This window comes from Neodiprion lecontei, chromosome 3, assembly GCF_021901455.1.
Source record: "Neodiprion lecontei isolate iyNeoLeco1 chromosome 3, iyNeoLeco1.1, whole genome shotgun sequence".
NCBI classification, from domain to species: Eukaryota; Metazoa; Arthropoda; class Insecta; order Hymenoptera; family Diprionidae; genus Neodiprion; species Neodiprion lecontei.
Genome location: NC_060262.1, coordinates 38,458,946 through 38,486,749, shown reverse-complemented (window position 1 = coordinate 38,486,749; position 27,804 = coordinate 38,458,946). Strand labels below are relative to the sequence as shown.

Here is a 27,804-nt window from a genome sequence, read left to right as displayed (position 1 = left end):
AGATTGTACGTACCCAAAGTATCGAAAACAATTAAAATCTCGAAGATTCTGACGAAAATTGTTTCTACGCCTATGAACTTCATGATTATTACTTTACATCGAAAGTCGTGGCAAAAAATATTTGTAAGTAAGTACTTATAAATACTTGATACATGTACAAATGCCGTAGTCAATGGTCTCGTATGGTAGTAATTAAATCAATTACATTCTTCGATCGCTGGTTATTCAAAATTAATATATCGTGAGTGAGTAAGGATTTGCGGAACAAGAGTAATATTCAACCAGTGATTTGAACTCATACCAATTAACGATAAAATGTAAGAGTAATTGAAGTATTATTGCGGGAATAAACGAACGTGACGAATCCCTGAAAATTGGAAATAGATGCCTGTACAACAATTGGTCGGTTCCTGAAATAAACCGCGATAACTACCACGAAGCAAATGATTTTCTCAAAGCTGTTTGAATCATGTTGAAATTTTTAAACCGAAAGTCATATAAATTGTCACAAACTCACCGGAGAAATAGCTATATGTATAGAGGTTTAATCTGCAGAGCAGAATTGAGCCGAGCCGCGATCGATGGAGTGAGATCTCATCCCTTTCCCATCGGTCAAAGTCACCGTTTAGGGTTAATTGTTTCCGCACGGTCGACGGCCGGGATCGAGGGTATCAGAAAAATCAATCAGCCTGCAGTGGAGTTGACCAAAAAATAAGTACCGGTTCATTAGCGCGGGTCCTTGGCAAGCCGTCGAAGAAATGGACTCCAAAAAAAAAAAAAAAAAAACAATAAAATTAACGGTCAACCTGCGGACGCCGCGCCCTTTCTCTCTCTCTCTATCTCTCTCTGTTCGCATGTATCGGAGCAGGTCGGGCATCGTGGTCATCCGACATAGCAGAAAAAAAGGAAACATGAGACGGCCTACGAAGGTAAAAGAAATTACGCGCAAAAAGAGTGGCGTGCATAATTAGCTCAAAGTCGACGACGAGCCGGCGGGTTGACCTTCACAACTCGTTGACACAATACACCCTCGGACAACATTTGCGTCACATGATCCGTCTGGCACAATAAACGACTACCTACTTATAGTGACCGGACTGAAAGACGGAGTTGGATTGTTAGACGCTGACGACGTGCCTTATGCTGATTGCGATGCAACAACGCAGCCCATATACGAGGTCCTAACAAAGTGTATACATTCTTCTTAACAGAATCGAACGGACGATTTAGATGAGCCTGATTATCGTACGGTGGGAACCGATTAACAAGCCTAACTCGAACGACAAATAACCGTTTGACGTTAACGCCGAATTGAACAGGGCTGAAAATACGACTTGTTTTAACAAAGTTTCCCTGTAAGACAGTTAATAATTATTACACTGATAACTTTATCAAGGCTTGTTATGTTTGCGATGCCAAGTGGCTTCAAACCATTCAGTGATTCAACACTGTCGGTGTAAACATCAATTGTTCAATCTCAGCGCCAGAATCTTGCTACTTTATTTTTTGGCTAGTAACTTTTTTTCATCCAGTCCCTTTTGACATGCTTGTTGCCACACTTCCGCTAACTTTGCTAGCCCAGTAAGTCCATCAATGTACAAACGAAAAGGACACCAGTATTTTTTCTTGAATATAGTTGATATAAAATGGAAGTTCAATGATTGTGTCTAAAGATTATTATCCGTTACCTGAAGATCGGTAAACTAACAGAAACAAGCTGCACTGAGAGAAACTTTTAGTTCCGTCCTTAATTATTTTCATTTTTTACCACAATCCAAAAATATAGTTTTAGGTAGAAAATGAAAATTAGTTTTCTAGCTGTTACCGGAAAATCTAGTATCCGTTACTATTCTTTCTCATTACGATCACTGTTACTCGATTTTCTTGTAACCGTTGCGAAAATTTAATGCTTGCGCAACAATGAATTGACGTTAAAGCCTTGTTTAACTAAAAAAGTAGATAAAACCAAACAAACTAATTATGCGTTGCAATTACCAAAAAAGGATCGACAATAGCGCAAAATGGTTAGGCGTACCTCGTTTTTCATAATTCCAAAAATATTCGAACAGTTTTTTTAACGATACCTGTTTTACTGAATGTTTGTAGTTACTATAACAAATGAAATTTTTTCTCAGTGTACAATTACGGTCTATCTTCACGATCTACCAAAGAGACCTTGGGCCTTACGTCAAGTCGCAGTGCGAAGAGATCAGAATGCGAACTGTATTCGTATTCTCGCATCAAGAAACCTTCGGCCGCAAGGTTTGCGTTTTCGCAGCAGAAACACGGTCTCATCTCGGTCGCATTTTCTCCGGAGTGGTTCGAGACGAAGTTGACTGAACGAAGGTGTCAATTGCGAAACCGGAAACAGGTCGATGAGGGTTGGACATGTCACCGCAAACACGGAATAAGCAGGTACAGAGAAACTGGGGAGCAAGTACAGGGCGAACCTGTGAAAGCATGCGCGAATTCCGCCTCATCCCCCCGCGGCTGACTGGTATCCTCGAACACCGCGCGAACACCGCACACTCATTCGCTGGCTATTCAAGCGGACGCTTCTTGGCTCGATGAGGACTTTCGAAATTCGATAAGAACGGTCGATTCTCGCGTTTTAAAAATCGTCGACTGCGTTGGTTCCGCTACGGTGAAGTGGGAACGCGGCTCGTTCCGGACAAACGTGAGTGACGTTGGCGGTACGTGATCTCGAATAAAATGCAGCCGATCCACGTGTTTGCCGAAGCAGAGAAAACCAGCCTGCGGTTCTCTGTTCACCCCTGAAAGGCCGGTGAAAACAGTGCGCTCCGAGGTCGATAAAAAGCTCCGCTAGGCGAGGTGGACGGAACACGTGGCCGGCGACATGGACGAGTGACATTTCGCGAATCGACCTCAGCGTTTAAAGAGTGTGATTAAACGAGCGAGTGAGTTGCCCGAAAATTATCACCCGCGTTGCGTATGAGCGGAATATCGTCGGAAGCTCGTTACTCGGAGCTTGAACGAAAGAGGTGAGGATAAAAGTAAAAGTTTAGCACTGGGAACGTGAGGGGCGTAAATTTCTACCGTGGCCGTTAAGTGTCCCTGGAAGTGAATTGCCGGCAGTTAAACACAGCCGTCAGTTTGTTCATTAGACGGAAGTTCGCTGCCGGTGAAAAAAGGGACTGAAAAACATCCGAAGAGAGATATCGGAAAGGGCGGAACGGCTTGTCGACCGTTTTTACGCCTCTTTTCGCGCCAAATCTTTCCGGAACCTTAAGCCGTGCTAATCGCACCTCGTGCTAATCCCCGCTTGTTCCCGGACTAAATTCGACCGTTCGTAACTTCGGGGTGTTTACGTTCTCTCGACACACGGTATGACCGGATTGCTGTGAGGAGAAAAACTGCCAAACAACGACCCAACGTCTCAGTTTACCGAAGGACTTTACAGTGTTGTGATATGGCGATCATCTTCAAACTACCTTCAAGGATGTTGGCGGCTGTTGGAGCGTTGCTGGGACTCATAGGTGAGTCGGTGATTGTCTTTCAGTAATTGTTGATTCGAGTTCATGTTTCGAAAAAGTTTTCAATCGATTCGAAACCCGGCAAGCACTCTGTCGCAAACCGCAGTCGGCGGATGATCAAAACTTTACAATGCAGTCTTGATTCGATTCTCGTTTACGCAATTATCAGTCAGCCAGAAGTTTCAACGATGTTTAACTCACAAGTTGCTCGTTCTGTTTGTACACCGCACCTCGTTTCCTCCGAGTAACAATTTCTTTATGCAACGACGAGATTTCGTCTTTCTGGTCTCCTCGTTCTTCCGATCACGTTCCTTCTCCCTCCTCGGTGAAACATGTCGAAACGGTATTTTGATAATTGTTAAAAACGAGAAAAGGAAGAGGCTGAAACACTAAATCGTGACACGAGAGAATAATTTGGGTTAGTCGAGTCGGACCGTTTATCGCATCGATTTTTTCTTCACTACTGAATCGAGCTTCCGGTTACAACTTCGTCGGAGAACTGATGAATATGTGAACACAAGGACTCCGTTATACCGGTGACGTAGTAAATATTTTATCACTCCAGGAGCGCGTTTCTTCGTCGTCTATTCTGTTTGACCTTGTTACAGTATACTAGAGACAACGAACGAATGTCTATGTAATAACATAATGCACGGCGGGAGGATCATGCAAAGTAGGTATGTAAAACGCTCGCCTTACAACGTCGTATCGGCTCGGGGAATAATTAACCGTGGCCGTAAAGCACAAGCTTCCTTTCATTCTGCAACGGGGAAGAGATAATTACGTAAGCGGAAAAGAGCGCTTCCTACGTATCAAAGAAAACGTTTTTCCATCCGACGAACCGTTGCAGGTGGTAAAAGTTTTAACCACTCGTCGTTGAGAATACACCCCGAAACCTGGACACTTTTACGCGTGTATTGAGTCGTACGAACGGCCACGGCGGTGCGAAATTAGCGTAATCCGAGTTTAAACACGCTCGGCGAAAGAATAAATGACAAGCCAACGAAACGAAATAAGAATTAGGGGGGGGATGGCGGGGAAAAAAAGAAGTCGATGGGTAAAAAGTGGATAGAGTTGGACACCCGCCAAGTTCCAGGACGTTGTCAACGCCGCAACTCGAGGATTCAACTGATTCGCATTTCAAATTCACTTCCGCTCGCCCCTAAATTCGTTATCAAACCTTTTTTTGTCGCGCGGTTTCACCCTCCGAATACACCTCTGCTTATATACCATCCTGTCGGTCGATGGGTGGCTTACTCAATCTCATTTCATTCCGGCCCTTATCGTCGCAGCGTTGTATGCGTGTACACTTTTCACTCCCGGAGTCAATAGTCCTCGGGGAAAAACCACGCGAGGTCGCTCGAAGCGATTATATGCAAAAAGCTTCTCTAATTTGGTCGCGGAGTCGACAAATTGATGTGTCATACGATACAGGTAATTTGGGAACAATTCTTCAGGGCCTTCGATATCACCGTATCTTCATATTAGGCTTCATATTTTCCCTGCAACTACCTTCCAATTGGACAATCTAATACTTGAATAAATAATCATTATTTGCTTAACGAGTTGTATCCGTACGCTGAAAACGTTTTGGGATCTAAAATTAGGGTTTTTATGAGTTGTTGTAGTTATCTGAAGTCTCGATCGACCAAGTTTGATCAAAAATCTATTTCCATTTATTCCAGAGCCTCAGGCTCACCATTTCCTGATTTTGATTAGCTATTACGAAAAAAATTCACATATTCTTCAAAACCTTATTACCCGAGTCTTTATCAGAATTACAAGTACATTTTTTCATACATCTTTATATTGGTTACTCGGGAAATTAAATCCACTTCTGAAAAGCGATGAAACTGAGTTCCCAAAGTCGAATAAAAAATGCCAGTCGTATCGGACGGGCCGGGAATTTCGCTCGACACGCGAAACAAGATGAATAAGATAGAGAAAAACGACGTAGCCGGTATATGTATGTATAAGGGAAAAAGTGAAATATAAGATCTACGATTCTGATGTGAATTTGCTAAAGCCTGCGAATGTGTGTACACGTACATTGTACATGCACGTGTGTGTGCAGGTACAAATATACTCGACGTCTTATATGCATGGAACGTTTAAAGGGGATATAACGAACAGAGACACGGTCACGTTTCAGGAAATCGGGTTACACATTAAGATGAGAATCCTGGGATGCGATCCGAGGCGTCAAATATAAAGGGTCGAAATTCCATTGGTACATTTTGTTAATTGACCGACGCTCGATCGGCGAATCGCGACGTTAGAATGCGATTAATTTCCGTAATCCCGGCAGGTTGATCTGTCCGTTTTTACGGGGGGAGTAAAGAGAAAAGGAGGGATACATAATAACTTGCAATCCCTCGATGCTGAGCGAAGGACGAAGGGAGACGGGCAATAACATTATTCATCCGGGTAAACCGACCCACTTTATGCCTTCAAACTTCTCGAAATGCAAACAATTTGTCAACGGTTTGACATCCGTATTTTCACTCGATTCCGTTAGTCCTACGCGCACGCGTTTTGCGTGTACGTATAATACACACACAAACACACTCGCGTTCGGGTGACTGCTTCATTTTATAATGGATTTTATACACCGAAAAAATACCTCACGTGCTTTACCGAACCAACCAATTTCTGTAATATCGTCGCGATTCATCATCGCTGTTGCAAGTTACTTCGGTACAACGTCGGAAATGATGACCGATTTACACGCTTTTGTACTTCATCCATGTAAAAGCTCACCTCACCCACATTTGTCATTCTTAACCGACCCGCAATGCGTTTATGTACGTATTGTATATACTTGTACGATATATATATATATATATATATATATATATATATATATATATTTGTACTGCTTAAACGTGTACCTAAAAGAGCGAGTATTTGTTTTTTATTTTATTTTATTATTATTTTTTTTTTTTTTTCACTTGGAGAAAATTGAATTGAAATATTCAACAACGGCGCGTCTTGTTCGGAAGAAGCGAAAGCCAACGAAATTATTCTATAAAATAGTTCTCTGTATGACAAAAGTTTTCGTGCCGTTTTCTGTGTATGAATTGAAAAAGTTTTTTCCGCTTCTCCATTTCTTGGATGGGGCGATACCTCGCGTAGCAACGTATTACCTTTACTCCAATCAAGCTTGTGCTTCTTTCATTTGGGAACGGTAATAGTCTCATCGGACAGTAAAAAGCACGCGAAAAATTACACCAAGTATATATCCCAGTCTAAGAAACCTGATTTTATTACTGTAATAGAATTATTTCAAGCTTGAAAAGAAAAAAGCGAAAATAGACAAGGTAAAGTCGGGTAATACCATCAAGATTATGGCTCTATTTTCTGATGCACGAAGTAATTTCGTTCAATTGTTAACCGCAATCGATAATCTCGCATGACTTCATTATTATTATTATTATTATTATTATTATTTTTTCATCGGATACTGTTACATTCTATTATCGAAATCCTAAAAAGAGGTTGTGTCCAAAACGGAAGAAATTGTAATGAAAAGACACGGTAGAAGAATGTGTTCGTTGTTTAATAGTTTATCCATCCTTATAGAGTCAGTCGAATTGTGCAGATTTTGAGCATGAAAGTCGGTAAATTTTTGTTGCAGGCTGCAAACTTAGTTTGATGATCCAACTTTTTACCAACTCAGACAAGACGTCGGATTTTTTTTTTCATGCAGGGTCAAATTTCGGCTATCGTTAAAACTTTCGGAGTGTATTACCGGACATAAGCGCATGTAGACAGTTTCTCTATGATCGATAATGTGAAAGTCGAGACAAGCATCCCGTAACTTCGCGACTCAACGCTTGTTATAAACATAGTAAAGGATTAATTATCATTTCATGAGGATGAATCCGAGCTGCAAATAGGGTCTTATACTTCACTTGAAGTACACCTACCGCAGTAATTACCCCATTATCGCGCCAACTTTGATACCTAAGCGTTATGTATGTGCGGACAAGAGTGCATGCACAACTATAATTAGCTTAAGCAGAGAGAAAACGGCGCTCGTTCTTTTTTTTTTTCTTTAATATTCTTACTTCACGTCAGGAGAATACGAAAAAATATTAGCGTCCGGATTTGTTGGAATAGTTATTCTTCGGAATTCCGATTGATAAAATTGGAATAACGAAACGGAAACAGCAATTTTTGTGACAATTAACGTTCCGAATTTCTTCTTTTAATTCACCGGAAGATAAGAATAATCATTGTTCATATACATATGCGTATACGTACTTAAAATAAATGTATAACCAGTTATCGACCCCGTCCCAATTATTGAACTTTTTTGATTGATTTGATCCTTACTTCTAAAATTACAAAAAAAAATAACTTTACAGCGTATGACCTTGAAGCAATTGGTTTCAGTCATCGAGAAATTCACAATTCGTGCCGTCAATTTATAATCTTGGAAAATAAAAGGGTCAATAATTGGATCTAAGCGTGTCAATACTGGTACACGTACCTAATACGTACAACAAAACTATAAGGCGTGTTTCGTAACTTGCTAACCAGATGTACGACGTCGCGTCGTCTCGTTAACCAAAGTTTCCATAAGGGTTGAACTAACTCGCAAGTACCCACATCGCGTTTACACGGGCGATGTGTGACACCTTTAGTGAGTTTAACTTTATTAGCACTGCACATAACTTAACCTGTTTACGAGATATACAAACAGAATATAATTGTACAGCGTTGGTAATTGCATCGGATGAATTTCGATCCGTAATTTTCGCTAATTTTTCAAACAAGCGCTTCGTCCTCCAGACCTTCGATTCTTTTCCCACACTCTCACAGCTACCTTACACCCTGCATCCTCTTCTTATCGTCGCCTCACTGCCTCGGTTTCCATACCGCATCAGCAAAATGCTCCCTCTATTCCTGCACCGCAACTAGCCAGTCCCTTGCATCCTCCCATACATTCGTTCTCAAGTCATCTTTCATTCAGTCAACATCCGAATTCACCTCTCTTCCCTTTTTTCTTCTCCATATCTTCTCACCGTCCTCTCGATATCTTTAGCAATAAATGAATTAAAAATTTTACCAAACTTTCTTTTCCCTGAGTGCAGCAGCTGCACAGGCGGTATTCCTAATTGATTTAGAAAACAGTTATATTTTTCGTTTATACTTTTACAACCGCCGTTGGATTTACAGCGAAATTCGCGTTGAAGAAATAAAAAATCTACCGCTCTGACTCAACGCCGTGAATGTAGGTGATAATATGTTACAGTGACAGTTTCGTGATGCAGTGATTTTTTATTCATCTGCAGACTCGGGGAAGATTTTTTCCACTTGATTAAAGAGACCGAACTTACAGCAGCCTGTTTGTATATTATATAAAGCGCAAAACAAGCACTTTACGCCAATTTCCGGCGTAACAATTACGGGTGTTACAGCCTAGCGACGACGTAACCGCGTTAAAACGCCTCGAGAAGACGTCATCCAACTACCAGGAACAATGCGACGACGGTAAAATTAATAGGGAAAAGACCCCGTTGCTTTGATGGGATCCGCCTGACGTAAAACGCATTGTGAGACCTGAACAACGGCTTACGGGGTTTTACAAAGCGTGAATAAACGACTCGTATATAGACGCGGGGCTCGCAATGCGGGGCGAATTGAAAAAAGAAAGTGATCGAAAAAGGCCGGGGAAAAAAGGAACCGGAAAGTGGAAAAGGCCTTTTCAACTACGCGAGGATCGAGCTTTCCATATCGCTGATGGTCCGGCTGCACTTTTTTACGAGGATGAAGCGAGTAACGTTACTCTGACAATGAATGTTTAGGGGAACTCGTTACTTCGCGCCTTTAGGATCGTCTGAGATTTGATAAACCATTATAAACAGAGCGTATTCATATTTTTAAAAGCCAAATCGTTGAAAATTATTCAGTTATTGCAAAGTAATGATTTTTTCCCGTGACGTTTCGTTATGTAAACGCTACTTATAACTTCAGCCTCGTACTTTTTTCGCTTCCTTTTCATTATTATTTTCGACCATTCTTTATTTGCCCGAACAACGTTACGTGTATTTTCATACACTAAAGTTAATTTGGCACATCGCTTAACTTTGCGAAAATTAACTTCGCTTGATAACGCTTTGATCCGCGAATTGGATGTTTCGCGTCTTTGTCGAGGGCCTTGCTTGTTGTCCGTGAAGAAGATGCTTTGGCAAAAACTCGCCTGTCTTGCTTACGGCGAGCAAACAAACGAGCTTGACTTTTTGCTAATTTCGGCATCGCAGAATGAATACAATTCTTTGCATTCACGATTCTCTTTAAGAATTTTATACGTTGTTTAGTCGGGTCGAGCAAGCTTCGTAATCCTGATAAAGAAAGACAAAGTCGTTTTATTCGTTAACTTCGCAATTACTCACGAATACTCCCTCTTAAATTTCGAGTAATAATAATGTATTACTCGGCGAATCATGAGTTCGTTATTCCCAAGTTATAACGATTGTGTCTATATACAGGATTTCTTTTAACCAACTAACGAGCTCAAAAATAAAAAATGTCTGAAACTGTTTGTTGAGAATTCGTTGGCGATCTAATGAGCTATTTTTCGTTGGAACCGAAAGAACTGTACAAATCTTCAAGTGAAAAAATAGTAGAACAGAATGCGATTTCTCAGACTGTTGAGTAACGAAGTGTTCGTTATTAAAATTCAGTGCAGGGTTATCTATGATCATATTTAACTTCAATAGGTTCGAACAAAATTACTTATGAAAAGTCGAACCTGTCCCCCACCCCCTTCAATTTGGCTGATTTTTTGTGGGCATGTAGAAAGTAGTCAGAAGACAAAATAATAGATCCCGAAAAAAATTATTCGCCGATCCAGAGCCAGAGCCATTTTTCTTTTATTCTTTTACATTTTTGACTTCAATTTGGGAATTTTTGATTACGCAGAGGTTTTTTGTACGAAGTGACTGAAAATCGGATTCCTATCGTAAAATTGATCAGGAAACAACAATGTGGCGTTAGATTTGACCTACGACAAGTACCTGCGGAAATACTGGCCAAAAGCACTCAAAGTAAACGGAAAAAGTCCCAAATCTTGGGGAAATGGTGAAAAAATGTTTTCTCTTACCATCCCATCTGCCCATCTTGTAGAGAAAGAATCAACGAATCTAACGATCACACGCCCAGTTTTTTAGAACGAACCGTTTATAAAATACGCGGCCTCAAAGTTGGACATTCTTTACTTTTTTGGCCTCATTCGACAATTTGGGACTTCTTTGATAAGCTCCAAGTGTTTTTGCCCAATATTTCTGTAGATATTTATCGTAGGTCAAATCTGTGGCCATATTCTTGTTCCTTGGTCAATTTTACAACAGGAAACCGACTTTCAATCACTAGGTACAAAAATTCTCTGCGTAATCAAAAATATCCAAATTCAATTCAAAAAGGAAAAAAAAAAAAAAATCAGCTCTGGCTCAGCCGATAAATTTTTTCAGGATCTAACATTTTGGCTCTTAATTACTCCCTAGGTGGGTAACATGCCAACAAAAAATGAGTCAAATCAAAGGGGGTGCGGGACAGGTTTCTTTAGGACCAGCTTCTCCTAAATAATTTTGCTCCTTTGTTCCACTTTTGACACCTGTGCTTACTCACGTTTTTTTTTTGTCGACTCGCTTTCAACTGTGTTCTACGTGTCGTCAACTATAAATTATGAAGGAAAGTTCCGTCACGCGATACTCTTCAAATTAAACGATAGCAATTTCGATCGAATAATTCCAACAAACGGAAATCAATGGAATGCAATAGTTAGAGGCGGCAATTGAAGAGACGCCGGCACAAAGCTTTGACATCGGTTAAATTGTAGGAATGTTTTCCCCCTTGATCATATTTTACTGAATATAATTATTTGCCTGGCTTTTGATTAGCGCTACGATTGATGGGGAACGAGACATTTTCAGCCATGGAGTGATAAGCTTTGCCGCGTAATATTTCACGGTGCAACGCGGTATGAAGCGTACAAAAGCTTAAACTTTTAAATCCACTTCCTTCGTGTAACCACTGCCGATATACTCAACTTTCGGCCCGGATCCGCCCCACGAGGTGACAGTATTACCAACTTGGGCCACTTTACTCATCCCTCGGGGCATTTCCTATGGCCTACTTAAACTTAACTTTGGATTCAGAGTTAAGGCAGCCATGATACGGATACCCGAAAGTGAATTAAGACGGCGAGTGTGTAAAACCCTATCGCTGGGTGTAAAATCAGACGTCGTTTCGTCTTCGACGATGCGATTGGTTTGCCGAAAATTCATACTTCTTATTAACAGTCAATATTTATACAATTATTATATTCCTCAGCTGCAAAGCCTTCTTTGAAAATATAAAACTAGTAAGAAAATACTGGAATTACAAACAAAACCTTGAATATCAATGCTTCGTTTACAATCGTTTCAAAGTATTTGAATATCTAGTAGATCCGTTCGATTTCACTCTACGAAGACTCGTTTCATTTATAAGATTATTGTTGGCTAACCAACCTAGCTACGAAGCGTTTTAAACCATTCGTAGAATCACCTTCCATAATCTTTCGAATTTTCTTTTATGCTATAAGCTCGTTTTTAAATTGGCATTATCACCCATTTTTTCGTTCCCTATAATTTATACTTTCTAATTTTTATTCCCGGATATCTGTTCCTGAGCGCTTTCATATTATTCTGATATCTGCCCCGTCTTTTATAATATAGATAGATTGTTCCGTTTTCAAGGCATTGCTCGATCAAATTACCGGGAAATTTCACTGCCAAAGGTTAACGCTTATTCCACAATCGATCATCAAATCAAAACCACAAAACAATCCAAAATTTTTTCCTACGGTGAAATTTTTCGTACACATTGCGAAAAATAGAATTTCGCCTCGTATTATTGATATTCAACAATTTTTTTACAACGATAAATTCAGTAAGTCCCAAGCTGCAAATGCTTTACGTAAAAGTAAAAAGTGCGACAAGGATTTCTGGATTTTCGCAGTTCATATTCCTCGCAACTAAGAACGCGTCTTTCCTCCACCTTTTCGCGCGACATCTCGCAAATCATATTGTCTTGTGGGAGATAATTTTCACCTGTACTTCGCCACTGTGGTCTCGCATCTTCGCAGAAGAGCACAATAAGTTACACCGAGCAACGTTGTCACTGTGAAAACCTCTCAGCCCTGAACGAGGCGTGATGTGTCCTACACACCCACTCGCACACACACGCACACACTTTGCCGACACGTTTGTCAAATTGAGTTAATAAGCCGTGAGGTTTCTCTACTCCCGAATCATGACGAAAGCAGGAAATGAAACGAAAATTGTATTATTGTGTGATATCGTCATTGAATCTCACTCTCTCTAACCCTTTCAGTCACACATTTTTCAACTCAATGTTTTGGCCTGGATTTTGTCACTCGGGTATTTCCGACGTCGCTGATTACGAATCTCAAGTCAGAATTTGATAATTTCTAAATCGAAGATCGTGGACTCAACGTGGCGTATGTAAAATCGAAAAAACTATGAAAATTCCATGATTCTGGCCGAAATTTGTTACTCGAGGTTTTTTGGTATGCCAGCAACAGCTAGTGACAAATCTGAAAACCTAATCAATGCAAAAAAAAAAAAAAACTCTGACAATGCTGGGACATGAAAATTTTTAAGGTGGGACACTGAGCATTCTTCTGTGATTGAAAGGGTTAACAGCAAAATATTAATCTTACCGTACAGAATTTGCGGTACGATTTTCCTTTGTGTAAAATTTATATCTGGCTGGTCAATTAGTATAATATTATTTTATACGCTAAGTGTTGTCATTTTGAATAATTGGATGGAGTTGCAGAGTTGTGCATTATACATGACTTTGAAGTATTCATCGCTGTCTACTTTGAAACATGTATCATGCATGACGCGTCAATTCCCCATACGCACGCATAAATATCGCAACGTTGACGGTAATTCAGGTCGGCCTTGTCGCTTTGTACAACTTAGAATGTTACAGATTTCTTTCACGATTATTTTTACGGGATTTGAATTATAAGAGAGAAGGGGAAGGAAAAGGAAAGAAAAATTTCAGTACTGCCAGGGTGGCTGGCTGTCTCGTGACAAAGAAATTATTACCTCCTCTCTTCGTCTTTCTCTCCCGGAACGTTACCTTTACCTTTTCTTATTTCTTTTTTTTTTTCCTCTCCTCTTTACTTCCCGTCTTCACCTGGAGGAATTATCAAATAACGAGGACGCGGAAAATGTTATTTGACAAGTGTTTCGCCAGACCTGAAGCCTCGACGTCTAATGAGCTATTTGTCACTTTTTCTTGAAATAAAACTCTCGCCTGAATTTGATTTATTCTCACCGCCTCATATATAAATCTTTTGCTTGCTTCAAAATTATATCATTCCGGTTTTACACGCTTCATTATCGTCGTAACTTTGGGTTGGCGGACTTTCGGTTAGCGTATGAACTAATTAAAATTCGCAGCTGGTGCAGATATAATTGACGAGGCAATATATACACTGAAAATATTACCGTAGAACCGCTTGTATAAATTTACAGGCGCAATTCAAAATGAGGTAGGCTTCGCAAATATTATATATATGTATATATAATATGATACTTGATAATAATAATTATTCGCCATGGGTGCAGACAAGATTTGCGAAAAAATGTGCCTGGCAATTGTTATTATTTAACGAATTGCACCGTCAACAATTTTACATTTTTAATTATTATATCGTATTCGTCGTGACGCATTGACGGTACGATCTTTTATGGAAAATTTAATTAATCGTAGTTTGCGATGAAAACCTCTCTCGTGACAATAATTTCCTCCTCATAATTGCAGGCAGAAAAGTGAATTGAACCGATAAGAACTTGAAGCACATCAGTTTTATCGAAGCGATTGGACCATTGCGTGCTCGTAATAAACACTAGATTTCTTTATTCAAATGGCTTGAAACTTTTACCCCTGTAATATGCGAGGCACAAAGAACAAAATGTTTGACTCGATAGAGATATATTACGTCGTCGGAGGCGTATGAAAATGGCGTGTGAAAAGAGAAAGTGAAAATGGAACGGTGTCATCATTTTCCCATTTGAATAACGACACGCAATGCTTTTATCAAATATACACATACACGTGATATATACATACATATATGGTACGCTAAATGTTCTTGATAATCGCGTAAAAGTTTGGAGAAAATGAGGAAGCAACCATCGTTTATAGACTCGAAAGTTTTTTGTTTCAAATTATTTACCGCTATTGGGAGAGTGTCAAACCAACGGAAAAACAGCTGTATAGTTATCCTTTGGGAAAACATTTTTACGCGTCTAAAAATAAGGTCCAGAGAAACAGATTTTTCGAGTGATTTTCAGAACTAAATTAGGCTACGACTACATTTTAACACATCAAACGTAGTTGAAAATTTTCTCAATCAGCTGTGATAGTTACTTTTGTACGTATTTAATTGTCTTAATCGTGAATCTCTGTCCTATACAAGCATTTTCATTCTGGACCATAATACATGATTAATTAAAAGTAATTTGATGTTGGTGCAACAATAAATTGATATTGAGGCTTTATTCAACTAAAAAAATATAGTAAACTGTAAACGAGCGAATTTAATGTTTCAATAAGCAATGTAATTACAGTAATAGCGACATTTTTAACAATTATAAAACTTACACGATTTCGGTAGCAAAACTAAAAATATCACACTCAAAATTGTAATTGCAGGCAAAACTGTGATTTTTTTCATTAATATTCAAGCAATTGGTAATTTTTTTTTTGTATTTTTATTCTTTTTTCCCGAATACTCAGCGTTCAATACTTATATCTTTCCTAATATAGCGACTATCTTGAAATTTTTATTAAAAATCGAAAAAAAATCTGAATTCTAAAACATTTTTTTCAGTCATTTTTAACACTTATTCTTTAATTGTGATTTAAATTGTTTGATAGCTGCTGTATCAGAAAAGATGAAAATTCAAATGAAAAAGCAAAATTACAAAAAAAAAAAATAAAAATTGTTGATTGGTTAAAATATTTTTTTAAAATTGGTGTATTGCCTGTCCACTTTTACCTTGTTCGGGATATTTTTCGTTTTGGCTACAGAGTTCATGTAATTTTTTTCGGAACTTTTAAAAATATCGCATTCGCTGTATAAATATCATCATGTGAAGAACTCGGGGGTCGCCGGAAGGGTTAGAAAAATGTGAAAAAATTTCAAATGCTTTTTGGAGTTGGGACAGCAGTAAAAAGCGAGGGCGAGGGTCAGACCCTAATCGAATTGACGTGGAATGCCCCATATATGTAACATATGAAATTTTTCTCACAATCAGTGTATGTATATTTATACCCGCTCATTAGGAAGACCCTGCACGCTAATAATAACCGATAGTTACCATTATACCAAAAGTACAGGAGCATTATAACGAGCAAACTGATCCTCCCTATTTGACCTTCAAACTTTCCTAATTGCTTTCAAACGCGTTCGACAAGCAGACCTTCGGATGTCTATAACCAAGTTTCTAAAATACCGGTATAAATCGCGATGGGCGTATAATTTTTTTTGTTTTTTCATTTCGTTGCCAATGGTTCCGTAAACTTATATTCAAGCTCATTATTGGGTAAAAAAATTACAAAGCCGAAAGAGCGTGCATATTTTTTTTCAATATTTAGCTTGAAAATGAGTCGACAAAACGATTGGCACTGGAAAAAACAGTCTCTTCGGCCGACGAAGAAGCTTCAAGTTGTACGAAATATCGGGCGTCGCGACGCCGATGCACTGGAACTTACTTGGTTGTCCATTAGTGGCGCACGTCGACGTGTCGGGGTATACAACACTTTCGGGATGACTGGGGGATGCGTTTTACTACGGAGTCCGGGCTTCTGCGGAATGTAGCCAACAATTTTCAGGGTGTGTATGACGAGCTGCCTACGTAGACCAGCAAGTTGTAGCTGGGGTGCACCTAAAACGCGCGCCTTTGCCCGACAGAAGCTTTTAGCACTATAAATTGAATTGGAACGACCGAGTAGTTTACGCTGCCTGGTGATACGTGTATACATACGTACATATATATATATATGTATAATGCATTATACTTTTCGCCAAAGCGTCCACGAGGCTCTATTTTTCATCGGATGGTTGCCACGGCGCGCTAAAATCGCTCCCAACCAAACCTTGTTATACTTTGCTGGAGGAAAGCTCGAATGCAGTTCACCGAGGGAAGAAGCTTCGTGCGGATTAATGATTTTTTGAAAGTGATTTCTTTGCGCTGAGAGAAATTTCAACCTTTACGGTTATTATTAGGGTATAGTTACTACTACGACAGTTTAAATATTGTTGGAATTATAAGGAAATATGATACAAGCAACTTGCGTCGAGGATAATGAGAGTATTGTTAGTAATATACGTACTCTGGTTATTGCAACATTAAATCTGGTTGCTTATTATAGTTTGACATGTTTTTTTCAATCAAATACAGTCTTAACATCAATTCACTGCTGCAACAATATCAAATTGTCACGAAAGTTTGAATTATAAAATATAGTAACCGCAATCAAAAGGAATAGTAATTAGACTTACTGGATTTTTCGATTGTCAGATACAAAGCTCGTTTTTATTTCGTACTTAGAACTATAATATTCTCCGGTTCTGGTAAAAAATGAAAATAGTCGAGAAATGTGTGGTAACGGTAAATAGAAATGACTCTATGTGTTTCAGTTCGAGGAAAATGATTGCTTGTGATATATTAGCGGTTCCGTTTGATCAGTTTCTTGAATGAAACTGTTAAATTCAAAATGGCATTTATGAAAATGTCTGGATATGAAAACCTCGATCCCGCGGTGAATGAGCTTTGGGCGCTGCTTCAAACACCGGCGAATGATCCGCGAGCTCCAGAAGAACCAATTAATTAGGAAGAGAGTTACTTGCAATCAGAGCGGAGAGTGAATTACCGGTGTAATAGCCACGCCCGAAACAAAAGCCGCTTAACAGACGCGCGTTGTCGAGAAAATAAGCTCGAAAGCTCGTTGCCGGATTGGGGATGTTAATTTCCGATGCGGTAATATTTCTCGGAATTATTCAAATCTGTGGATATTTAGTTATTTTGCTTTTATGTACAACGATATTGCAATTGTAAGCGCTTTATCGAGATCCGAAGATTTCGCAAATTGACGAAATTCATAATACATAATTAACTGTAAAATCAGACTTTCCCGGAATTTAATCGCTATACGGATATTCATGATTTCAACTAATTTTGAATCACTCTTTGATTTTCGCTTATGATTTTCCACTCTCTGCTGGAATTCAGCGTCGAATTGAACAGCTTTTTCTAGTCGAGGATTGTATAATTATGCAGTAATTACCACTCCCGGTCGACGAGTACTTTGCTCTGTCCGTATCTCCGATAATTTTTTGAACAGCTTTTTAATCACTCCAATATGGATCTTACATTTCGTTAGTTTATAATTTTCTCGAGTCCCTATCAATGTACTAGCCTGTTAGCATTTGAAGAACGGTCAAAAGATTTTTTCCCAACATTTCAGATTCCAATACCCGATAATATTTCGGACGGGAATTAAGTTTGATTTGTTTTTTGAAAAGTATAAGGCTATTTGAATTTTCAAGAAATTTTTCAAGTCAATTTCGTAAAAATTTTATCCCATTAAGAATTTCTATTCCCTGTGCGAAACGTTTCGATTTTTCAAAAATTACAAACATAAAGTATCCTCTGAACAAATGTGGGTTCGATAGAGGTTGAGATATCGTTTGGGAAAAAAAAAAAAAAAATTGATATCAAAGACGCGGGAAAAAATGTCGCAAAAAAACTTATCTTACAACGCTTGACGTTCTTATTTCGCCCTGCATTCAATATCCTGATATCTCATGTACTCTGCGTCCTTGGGAGAGAAAAAAATTCCTCCCTGCGTTCCCGACGTCTGGCGTTTCGCGGTGACTTTCTCCAAGAAAGTTATCAAAAACCCTCGTATCTTTGTCTCATTTCCGATTCCAGGATGTCTCGAATATCTTCTCATCAGCAAAATGGAAACCGAAAATCGTCAAGAATATACATACACGCAACCATGAATTCAAAATGTAATTAGAAAAACCGAACAACCTACTTTACACTGCGTTTGAAAAAGTTTCTCAGGTCTAGCCAGTGGAATTGGAAACGGTTATTACCTTCCATGTGAAAAACAAAGCAGCTGACTCTTGACCTATAAAAGTGTACGTCGTAGTGGTTCAAGCGTCCGATGCATGTAAGAAAATATCAAGCAACACTTTTTCCATCTAACCAACTAGTTTCGGGTGAGTACACAGCTGGTGATTAAAGCATTTTCTTTCGAGTCGTTACACCGTTTCAAAAAAAAAAAAAAATCCCAAGTACGTAATTACGATGAGTCGGGATTACACGAGTATGTTCGTGTACAAGGAAAAGAGTTTACAAGGAAAAAGGATGAAGTTAAAAACCTGCGAGTTTTTAATTGACGGTTGAAAACCGTCTCTCTCTATTAAATATTTAGCCAACTCTATGGTGCTCGCAACGTTAATGATGGCTCGTTGCACGAGGAGCGGAAAAACACGTACATATGCATATCCATCTGCATGCTAGATAACCATTACGCGTCAATTGCGTTAAGTGCCATGCCAACGCCGGTCACGTGACGCAACTATCAAGCTCATCCGTTTTCTCCCTCCCTCTCTTTCTACTTGTCCGTCCCTTTCTCACTGTTTCACGTCACTTTTCGCCCTGAAAGGGCGGCTTTAACCTTAAACAACGTGTGAGTTAATTGTACCAATTATTGACCCTGTCCTAATTATTGGAACTTTTTCGGTTGTATTTGTTTGATCTTTAGTTCTAAAATAATCAAAAAATAAATTTGTATCGTCCAACCGTCTAGCAATGGGTGTTAATCATCGAGAAATTTAAAATTTATGCCGGTAATTTACATCATCTTGGAAAATAAAAGGGTCCAAACGTATCAATAACTGGACACTGACTTTATCGCTTTTAATTTTTCGCAGCGATCTGCATGTATAATGACGATGTATTTTTATTTCTTTTTCTGCCAGAAGCTCAGAGAATGACAAGCAAGTTTTTATTAACAATGGAGCAGGTTTATCTACGATGTTTGAAATATACTTTTTTCAATGATATTCGCGATCGAGGATATCGATATTTAATTTCACATTCGAGATTTTTCCGCGTTTGGCGATTTTCTCGGTGCGTATAACTAGTGCCCGACCGAAACACGATTTTCAGCTGAAACCGAAACCGTAACCGAATATTCGGCTGCTCTTCTAGTTTCGGCTGAAACCGTAACCGAAACCGAAACTTCGTTCGGTCTTTGCAAACAACTATACTTAGGTTGAAATATAAATTCCACACCTGCGTTTGTCGTCTGTCTTTCAACCTGCGGTATTTACATGGTTTTTTTTACGAATAATATTCCGCTCCGTTAACTGTGCGCCCGCTTATTAAACTTGAAAGTTTTCCAATCAGTGATTGAAAACGAAACGAGATAGCGTCGCGGAAAATAAAATGCAGAAAAAGTTTGTCAGTTCGTTAAACACCGACGCGATTTAAATATTCCAATGCAGGCACAATGTTTTTTTTCTGTTTTTTAACTCTTGCCGTTTCACGCAAAGACGGGAAATATCAGCAAGAATCTTCCCGCTAAATTCGCGTTTTAAACACATCTCTGACGCGCGTTTCTCTTTGTGTATTCTTATATTCGCAGCAGTAATTCCTATCATGTACTCACCGGTTACTCACGCGAGTTAGTGCAGCGGCTGCTGACTACAGCGTGATTTCGACGCTGATGAAACCCGATAATTAATTGATTCGAGGATAACAACGAACGCGGAGAGCGGTGATAACCCCATTTTACATTGATTAAAACGCTCGGTGAAACAGCGGAAGCTGCACGCCTGAATAATTTTGCAAAAAAAGGTTCGAGCCCCCCGCGTAGATCCAAGTGTAAACACTTCGTTAAAATCACGTGTGTGATTGAAATGAAGGATCAAAGAATTTGGTTAACAGATCAGCTGAGAATCGATTTTTTACGATTTAAAATCTACCGATTACAAAGTGCACAGGATCAAGCTGCAGCTTGCAAAGTAAAATACGGCGTGCAATATCGCTGAGGAAAAAATGTTGCACGCTAATTTTCATAAATTATACTATACGTAAAATGCTTGTAACGTTCGAAATTTAATTTTTATAATTATTTAGAAATTCGTATTATAATTCATCATCCGCGGTTATCCTTTCTTTGAAAACGTATAGAACAAAGATCCTGTCCGAGTATTAAGATAACGTTGGGAAGGTAAAAAAAAGGTCGACATTAACCACGGTGCGTGATATGGGGACCAGTTGAACAATGCCTGAGAGTACAATGACGTGTTGACTGTGGGCGTTCCAAAAAATTTTCCGTAACTTCCCACTCGGGTCGAGCTGTGTTCCGGGCATTGAGTTAGGACTGCGTTCTATAAGTGGAATTAGGCTCGCCAACTGACGTGTAAACCCGACTTTCCAGGGCTTCTTGTACCTACGAATACAGGCATGGTGCACACCGTCCGAGTTCTCTGATTTTGAGAAGCTACCACCTGCAGTTATTTCATGGCGAATTCGTGCTTTAACATGGACTCGGAAAAAAATTCTGTCGTAATGACAAAAATTCGATCTCGGCAACGAAATTTCAGGGTTACATCCCATCCAACAATATTTTCACAACAAAAAGTTTGCTTGATTTCACACTGCACAGAAAACAAAATGTTTCGGTAACGTCTGAGAAAAGATTTGGCAACAAAATTCCATAGATTCTTTTGCGATTCCGAAATCAGATCTGCAGATGTGAAACCATTTTGCAATGATTCGAAAATTATTGTTTAATTGTTGCATGTGAAAAAATTATCCTCTGCTCGAAATTCGAGCTACATGAATTAAGAGTCACGTCAAACAACGATCGAGAAATACGCCATTGCGAATTGACAGGCTGATTAAATGGTATCGGACCAGAAATGATCGAGTTCTTCTGATTATACCAGACAAATGCCTGAAGCTCCTACTAATAACTGCTCGTCTCACTTCTCTCGCGAGAAAGGTTCTTTGACTTGTCACAGAGAGTATTTTGCCACTCCAACAAAATTTTTTTTGTAGATTTACGATGTACCTAACATATTATTCGACGGAGTAAAGAATTTGATTAATTTGTATCCACCGAATGGAAAATAGCTGCGAATTGATAAAAAAAAAAAAGCAACAAGTTTCCCACGAGTGCGTTGTCAGATCGATTTAACGGTGGTCGAGTAACATTTTTTCAGGATCTGGTTATATTTCGCGGGCCTTGGAGTCTCGGTAAGGTTTTACCTTCATTTTCAACCCAGTCCCGCGCAATCGACCGACCCTTTAATAGCGAGCACGTGGACCTCGCTTCGCCTGCCCACGTAACCCCGTCATCCATCTTTTTAATCTTCATAATCGCATCGCGTACTGCCGAGGCATATATAATTGCGAAAGAACTTGTAGGTTGGGTAACTTTGTAGGTATGATACATGATACCTATATTGCGGTCATGTTTTCCCCCTCGGATCTTTACTCTCTTCTATTTTATCTACACTTTTATTCGTACCGGAAATTTTCCGTGAAAACAGCCACTCTACACGGGCAGATACAGGAAAATTGCGAAGCTGCGTTTTGGATCGATCGTAAAATCGACGATGCGATATTTTCGCTAATTATAAATCGTCGTCGAGGATTCGAAAATCGAAACGTTTCCATTTTCTCTGACATGCGCTAAATTATTGCACCTACTGCAAGTATACCTCTACAAATACTCCTTTTCATTTTTCATTTTTTACGAGTCTTCGAGTCGCCCCTCAATTGCGAAGGCAACAACTTACGAACTGTGGATGCTGCTTTCGCAAACTACCGTATTGCCAGAAAGCAATCGGATTTAAAGGTGCGAAATGCCTTCGACGTCAAGATTCAAGGAAAACCGATTTCACCAGAGGAAAAGGAAAATGTTCGACAAATGCGGTCCCGTCATGCGGAGAAAAAGTTTTTACTCTCAAAACGTCGAAGCGTTGCTGAAAATGAACTGGAACGAAGGCTTATATTTTATTATTACGTCTCATGGTTGATCTTCTTACTTTAAAATCAATCTCTGTTCTATAAAATATTAAGTACTTAACTTTGTTTGTACACTTGTATCGACAACGTGTCGAAAACCCCGGGAAAATTTTGAATCACGATATTAGATCCCGATCGATCAAATTCATTTTATACCGGAGAATAGTCAGTTAAAATTTGAACTTTTCAATACTACTCTAAAATAATTTAAGAGATAGGAGTTTTCTCACCACCGATTTCATCTCGAAAATTCGCTTCGTCGGAGCGAAATATTCGAAACTTTTCTTCCGCGATCAAAACGATCCTCCGGCAATGATGTTATCACGTAAAGTGTCAGTTCCACTCGAGATCTCTGGTATAAATTATAAATTATAAACAGCACGGTTATCCCCGACGATTTCGCGAATGTATTAAACCCATCGGACGTCGAAAGCGCCGGAGGAGTTTCCATACCTCGAACATTAAATACAGTTTGAAAAAAAAAAGAGCGAGAACTGGCTGATAAAAAAGTGTGTATGGATTATAGAGTCCGAGGCAAGCGCCGTATGCGATTATAATTGAGGCGATCCCTCAGGCAGCAGATTATTTTTGGGGGCTAATTTTAGGGGAATAAATCCCACCCGAGTAAAACAGAGCCGCGGGTTGTCATCGGCAGGCGAACGAATGTTCGGACGGTTTGCAAATAACCGGGCAAAAACGATTGCCCGGGTTTCAACCGCGTATCCGGCGAACTCGAGGGTAGCACGTGCATGTTTGGGGCGGATATCCGGCTAATCTCGCCGTTTGTAATATCGGTCAAGATCCCGAGGGCGGCGGTATTTTAACCGTTTATACAACCGCGCAACTATTTTGCCTCACGTCCTCGCCAAAGAACAAACTATTTCGATTCGGGACCCTGCCGCCGCAAAACCGCGGGACTGAAACACCCTTTCACCACCCTTCGCCCTTGCCTAATGTCCGAAGCTTTTGGGCGCTCGCTGCGTAGCCGTACAACCGCGATAATTCCGCGAATGAAGTTTTCCACGCGAAGTGGGCCACCTCCGGACCTCGACACCTTCGATTTTGTATCACTTTTAGGGTTTTCTTGCCACGTGTGAGAATCTTTTCCCTGATTTATTTCCAAATTTCTTGAGATTCCGTTTTGGGGTTATAGAAGAGTTGAAATTTCGAGATTTACTAGGTTCAGGAATTCTTTTTCGATGCGTTATCTAGGAATTGGAATAACGTATAATCAACGAATAGAAGAGTCAATGAATTCGTCTTGAGGTCAAATTTTCCAATGAAAAACATTTCGAAATTAGGTGAAAACGTTTTAATTGCTGAAATTTAATTCCAAGAAGAAAAATCAGAATATTGTCATTCACGTTATTTTGTGTCTTTCACCAGATAGAATAACTCGATTTCCATTTGCCACGGAATAATTAATAAATTTCTTTTCGTTTTCTCACGGTGAGTGGAAATTGAATTTCTCTATCTGGAGGAAGACGTTTTTAAGAGTTGAAAAATGTGTAAAATCAACAAAAAAAAAGGTTTTGAGAATCTTGGGAATAAAATAATTTGTATCAGCCCCCCCCCCCCAGGAATGGCATTTTTCCATCCGGAAGAAAACGTCGTTGCTTGTTAAAAACTGTGTTATAGAATCCAAATGAGAAAATTCCAAGGTTTCGAAAAACTGGCAGAAATAATGAAAGTGTCCGGTTTCTCTCCTTCAATTTAATTTCTGTCAACGAAAAATGTTTTCACGAATTTTAGAAATATTTTTCTTCCAAAAAGTTGGATTTAAGACTAATCCACTGACAATTGTCTTTTTGTTGATTCGACACCACGATTGCATAAAATATTTTTGTATCCAGTAAGTCGCCAAATTTTTCTAAAAATTTGGGAACAAACCGAGGTAAACACTCTGAAATGGTGTGAGAAAACTTCGCAAGGGAAACAATTAAATCGAAAGTATCGAGGGCCCGAAGGTTTGAGACCCACTTCGCACGGAATGTGCAAAATTATGCGAATAATCCTGCGGGAGGCCGCGTCCCGAAAGCGCTTTGACCGGCACTCAACAAATTCGCAACCGATTTTTAACATTCCGCCTTTGCATCGCGGTGCAGCGTTCCTCGACGGCGTGCTTATCGGAAATTATTATTATCCGGGCACTCGGCTGCAGGGAGGTTCGGAATATTCTATAACTGAGTTGGCAAGCGATCGTTCCGCAGTGCATTGAACAATCGACCGGGCCAATTGGCTCGATTGTAATTTTGCGAACAAACAAATGCTTCCCCCTTTTTACCCGCGGGAACGCCGGCCTGCGGCACACGGGAAGAAAATTGGCCCGAGGAGTGTAGAAATAAGTTTTACTCTTTCTTGGCCTCGTCTTGCGGGACATTTTTCGCCGCGGTTTGCGTTATACATATATATATATATATATATATATATATATACAACAGTAGTAATAATATTAATAATAATAATAATGAAATGCAGGGTGGCTCGTTAAGCTTTGAATTTCTTCTATTTTCTTCGTCGCGACTCCTTGTTTCCCGTTTTGCTGAGATCGCGCAATTTTTCGAGAAAAAAGGAAACGAAAAACATGAGTAAAAAGAAATAAATCGCAAACGATGGATACAATGCGAGGTGAAAAACGAAGACAGTGGATAATTCGATCGTCGAATCTCGGTGCCGCGGAGGAGACGGAGAAAATTTCAGATCATAAATTAATGATGAATTCCGTTATGCTTGTGGGTAGCTTTTTACCCGTGAATAAAGTATCTTCATAATATTCATCGCTGGGACGATGATGGTTGAACCTCGATTCGAGTTTCTGTGCGAGTTACACACGTGTCAAGGTGAACGCTGGGCTCGTCTCACGGCTCTTATTATCCCCGTGTACCTTTTAACCACAGCGCAACTTCACCATTAGACGACGAAACTAATTCTGAATAGAATCTATATGTATATGTATACTCGTAGGTATAATACGTTGTATGTAGACATTAGGAGCGTACAGTTTACTCCGAATTCTTGATAACGTCTCTCCCTAATTGGCTAATTCACTTTAATGAAGTTGGGAATCTCACGTGTTTGCTACATTACTGATTAGCGTAATTACCTTTTTGGTTTCTACGTGGTATCTCAGTTTTAGGAAATCTGTATAGTACGATAGTTTTCTTTATTTGCTTTTCTTTCGTCAAAGATTGTTCGCGGTTGTCGTAGATCGAATCATTTTTCATTGTCTTTTTATTCGTTTTTTTTTTTATTCATTTATTTATTTATTTTTTTTTTTTTTTATCATGGGCTTCGAGTTTCCACTTCATTTATTTCGTTATGAATATTGAAAAAATTGATTCTTTTAGAAATAGTAAAAACGTGAGGACGTTGATTCATTTTCTTCATTTGTTAGAGCTGATTCGTACGATTTAGCTCAACGAGTTATGTTTCAGTTATGAGAATAAAATATAGACTTTTATCGGTTTACGAATCTGGTGAAAAATTAATTTGTCGTGAAGTGGAATTTGTCACGTTCAGTCGGGACGAAATTTGCATACATACTTTCTTTCAAATCTATTATTGAAAAAGGAAATTCAATGGAATTGCTGCGGATAATCGGTGTTGAACTAATTCTAGTTTGGTTCCAAGTGATTTGAGATTTTTTTAAACAAATGGCCTACGTATGCAAAGTGCCAGGAGAAAGGATAGTTTTGACTCCTATCGATTCACCCTTTTCTACGGCTTCTTCCAGATGCCTGCTTAAAAGAAACAACTCACAAGCCTTGTCACTCTGCAAAGAAACTTACAAAATACCAACGAATTATCGTCGGCGATTCTTTTCGAAAGTACGTAACTGTCACAGTTCACTTTCACACACCTTCTTCCCTTCGGTTACCTCAGAGATTTGTAATTGGATCCAGGATCGCTGTCACGTAGAACGTGGAATGCGAAGGTGAAGGCGGAATGGAATAAACCATCAATCCACTGGTACGCGCGATTTGGTTAAGCGTCTGTCTATGCAGGTACACCAATTTGTGCTGAAAACAATTTTCATACAGTTAATAACAAAGCAAATCACTCAAGAAATGCTGTAAACTAAACAAATTGAAAACTATGATCAAACCGAATGGTTATACAACCATTTCAATAGAATCCTCTGGTAACTGCGATAAATCAAATTTTCCTCAACGAACATTTTCGCGCGTCTAGAGGTGAAATTTTTGACTGGAAAAATCCGAAATCACGTCTCTCTCTCTCTCGTTCTCTGATCTGTTCGGTACGTATTACACCTAGTCAAACAGACTTGGGTGGATTCGGTATTCGGTTCGTAATCCAACAACCCAGGACTGAAAAAATTATTCCAACGATTTTGGGGTATCGCGGCGTAGTTGTCTGCCTACCTCCTTCGAAATTTGTGACTTTGAACGTGTTTGCCTTCTCAAGCAGCCGTGAGCGTCGCCTTCTCTTGAACAGGATCAGTCGAAACGCACTCCGCGGACCCCGAGGGAAACCCAAGAAGAAACGCGAGGTCTCAAAGGGCACAGGAATCTTGGGAATTGAAGAAAATTCAAGCGATTCTCGCGACACGTAATGATTATACTTGATGTCGGGGCTACGTAGATATACAAAGATTACACCGCGTTTTCGTTCCAGGCTTTTTAGTCCTTGCGAAATACGCTAATTGGTCTTGTAATTGAACCAGTTTCAGAGAGCACATTAATCTGATTATACTTGAAAATTTCCCCAGTCAGAGAGTTGTGCAGTGGAATTTTTTTAATCAACAAAATTAATTGGTTAGCGGGGAATAATTATTCTCCACAGAATTCAACCATCGTAGAAGGACCAGTGTAAATGTTTGGAATGAAAATTCCAAATCTAAGATAGACGAGATTGATATAGGATTTCCTACTTCAGGAAATTTCGTACTTCATAATTCACCTTCTTATTTTTATTCGCCTCTTCAATTACTCGATTCGTGACTAAACTTCGACTTTGAGCAAGTTTTGTACGGAAGTTTTCAATTATACACACTTCGTTGTTTAAAAGTTCCTCTTTACGTAGCTCAAAGTTTTTCTGTACCAATAGTGTCCATAAATAATCTCCGATCACGCGTAATTGACGACACGATTAAAGCTGGTACTAATTTTTAAGGTCAAACGATCGAAACCAGTATCCAC

General features: G+C 39.3%; 1 protein-coding gene across 2 annotated transcripts in view; it reads left to right on the top strand.

Moving 5' to 3' along the window:
* Positions 1-2,546: 2,546 nt before the first annotated feature.
* LOC107225079 (hemicentin-2) overlaps positions 2,547-27,804 on the top strand; it is a 235,007-nt gene continuing 209,749 nt past the window's right edge. For both annotated transcript variants that reach the window (XM_046735443.1, XM_046735442.1), the window contains exon 1: positions 2,547-3,497. In XM_046735443.1, the coding sequence (XP_046591399.1) occupies positions 3,431-3,497 (67 nt within the window). In that variant the 5' untranslated portion in view covers positions 2,547-3,430. The remainder of the gene's footprint in view (positions 3,498-27,804) is intronic.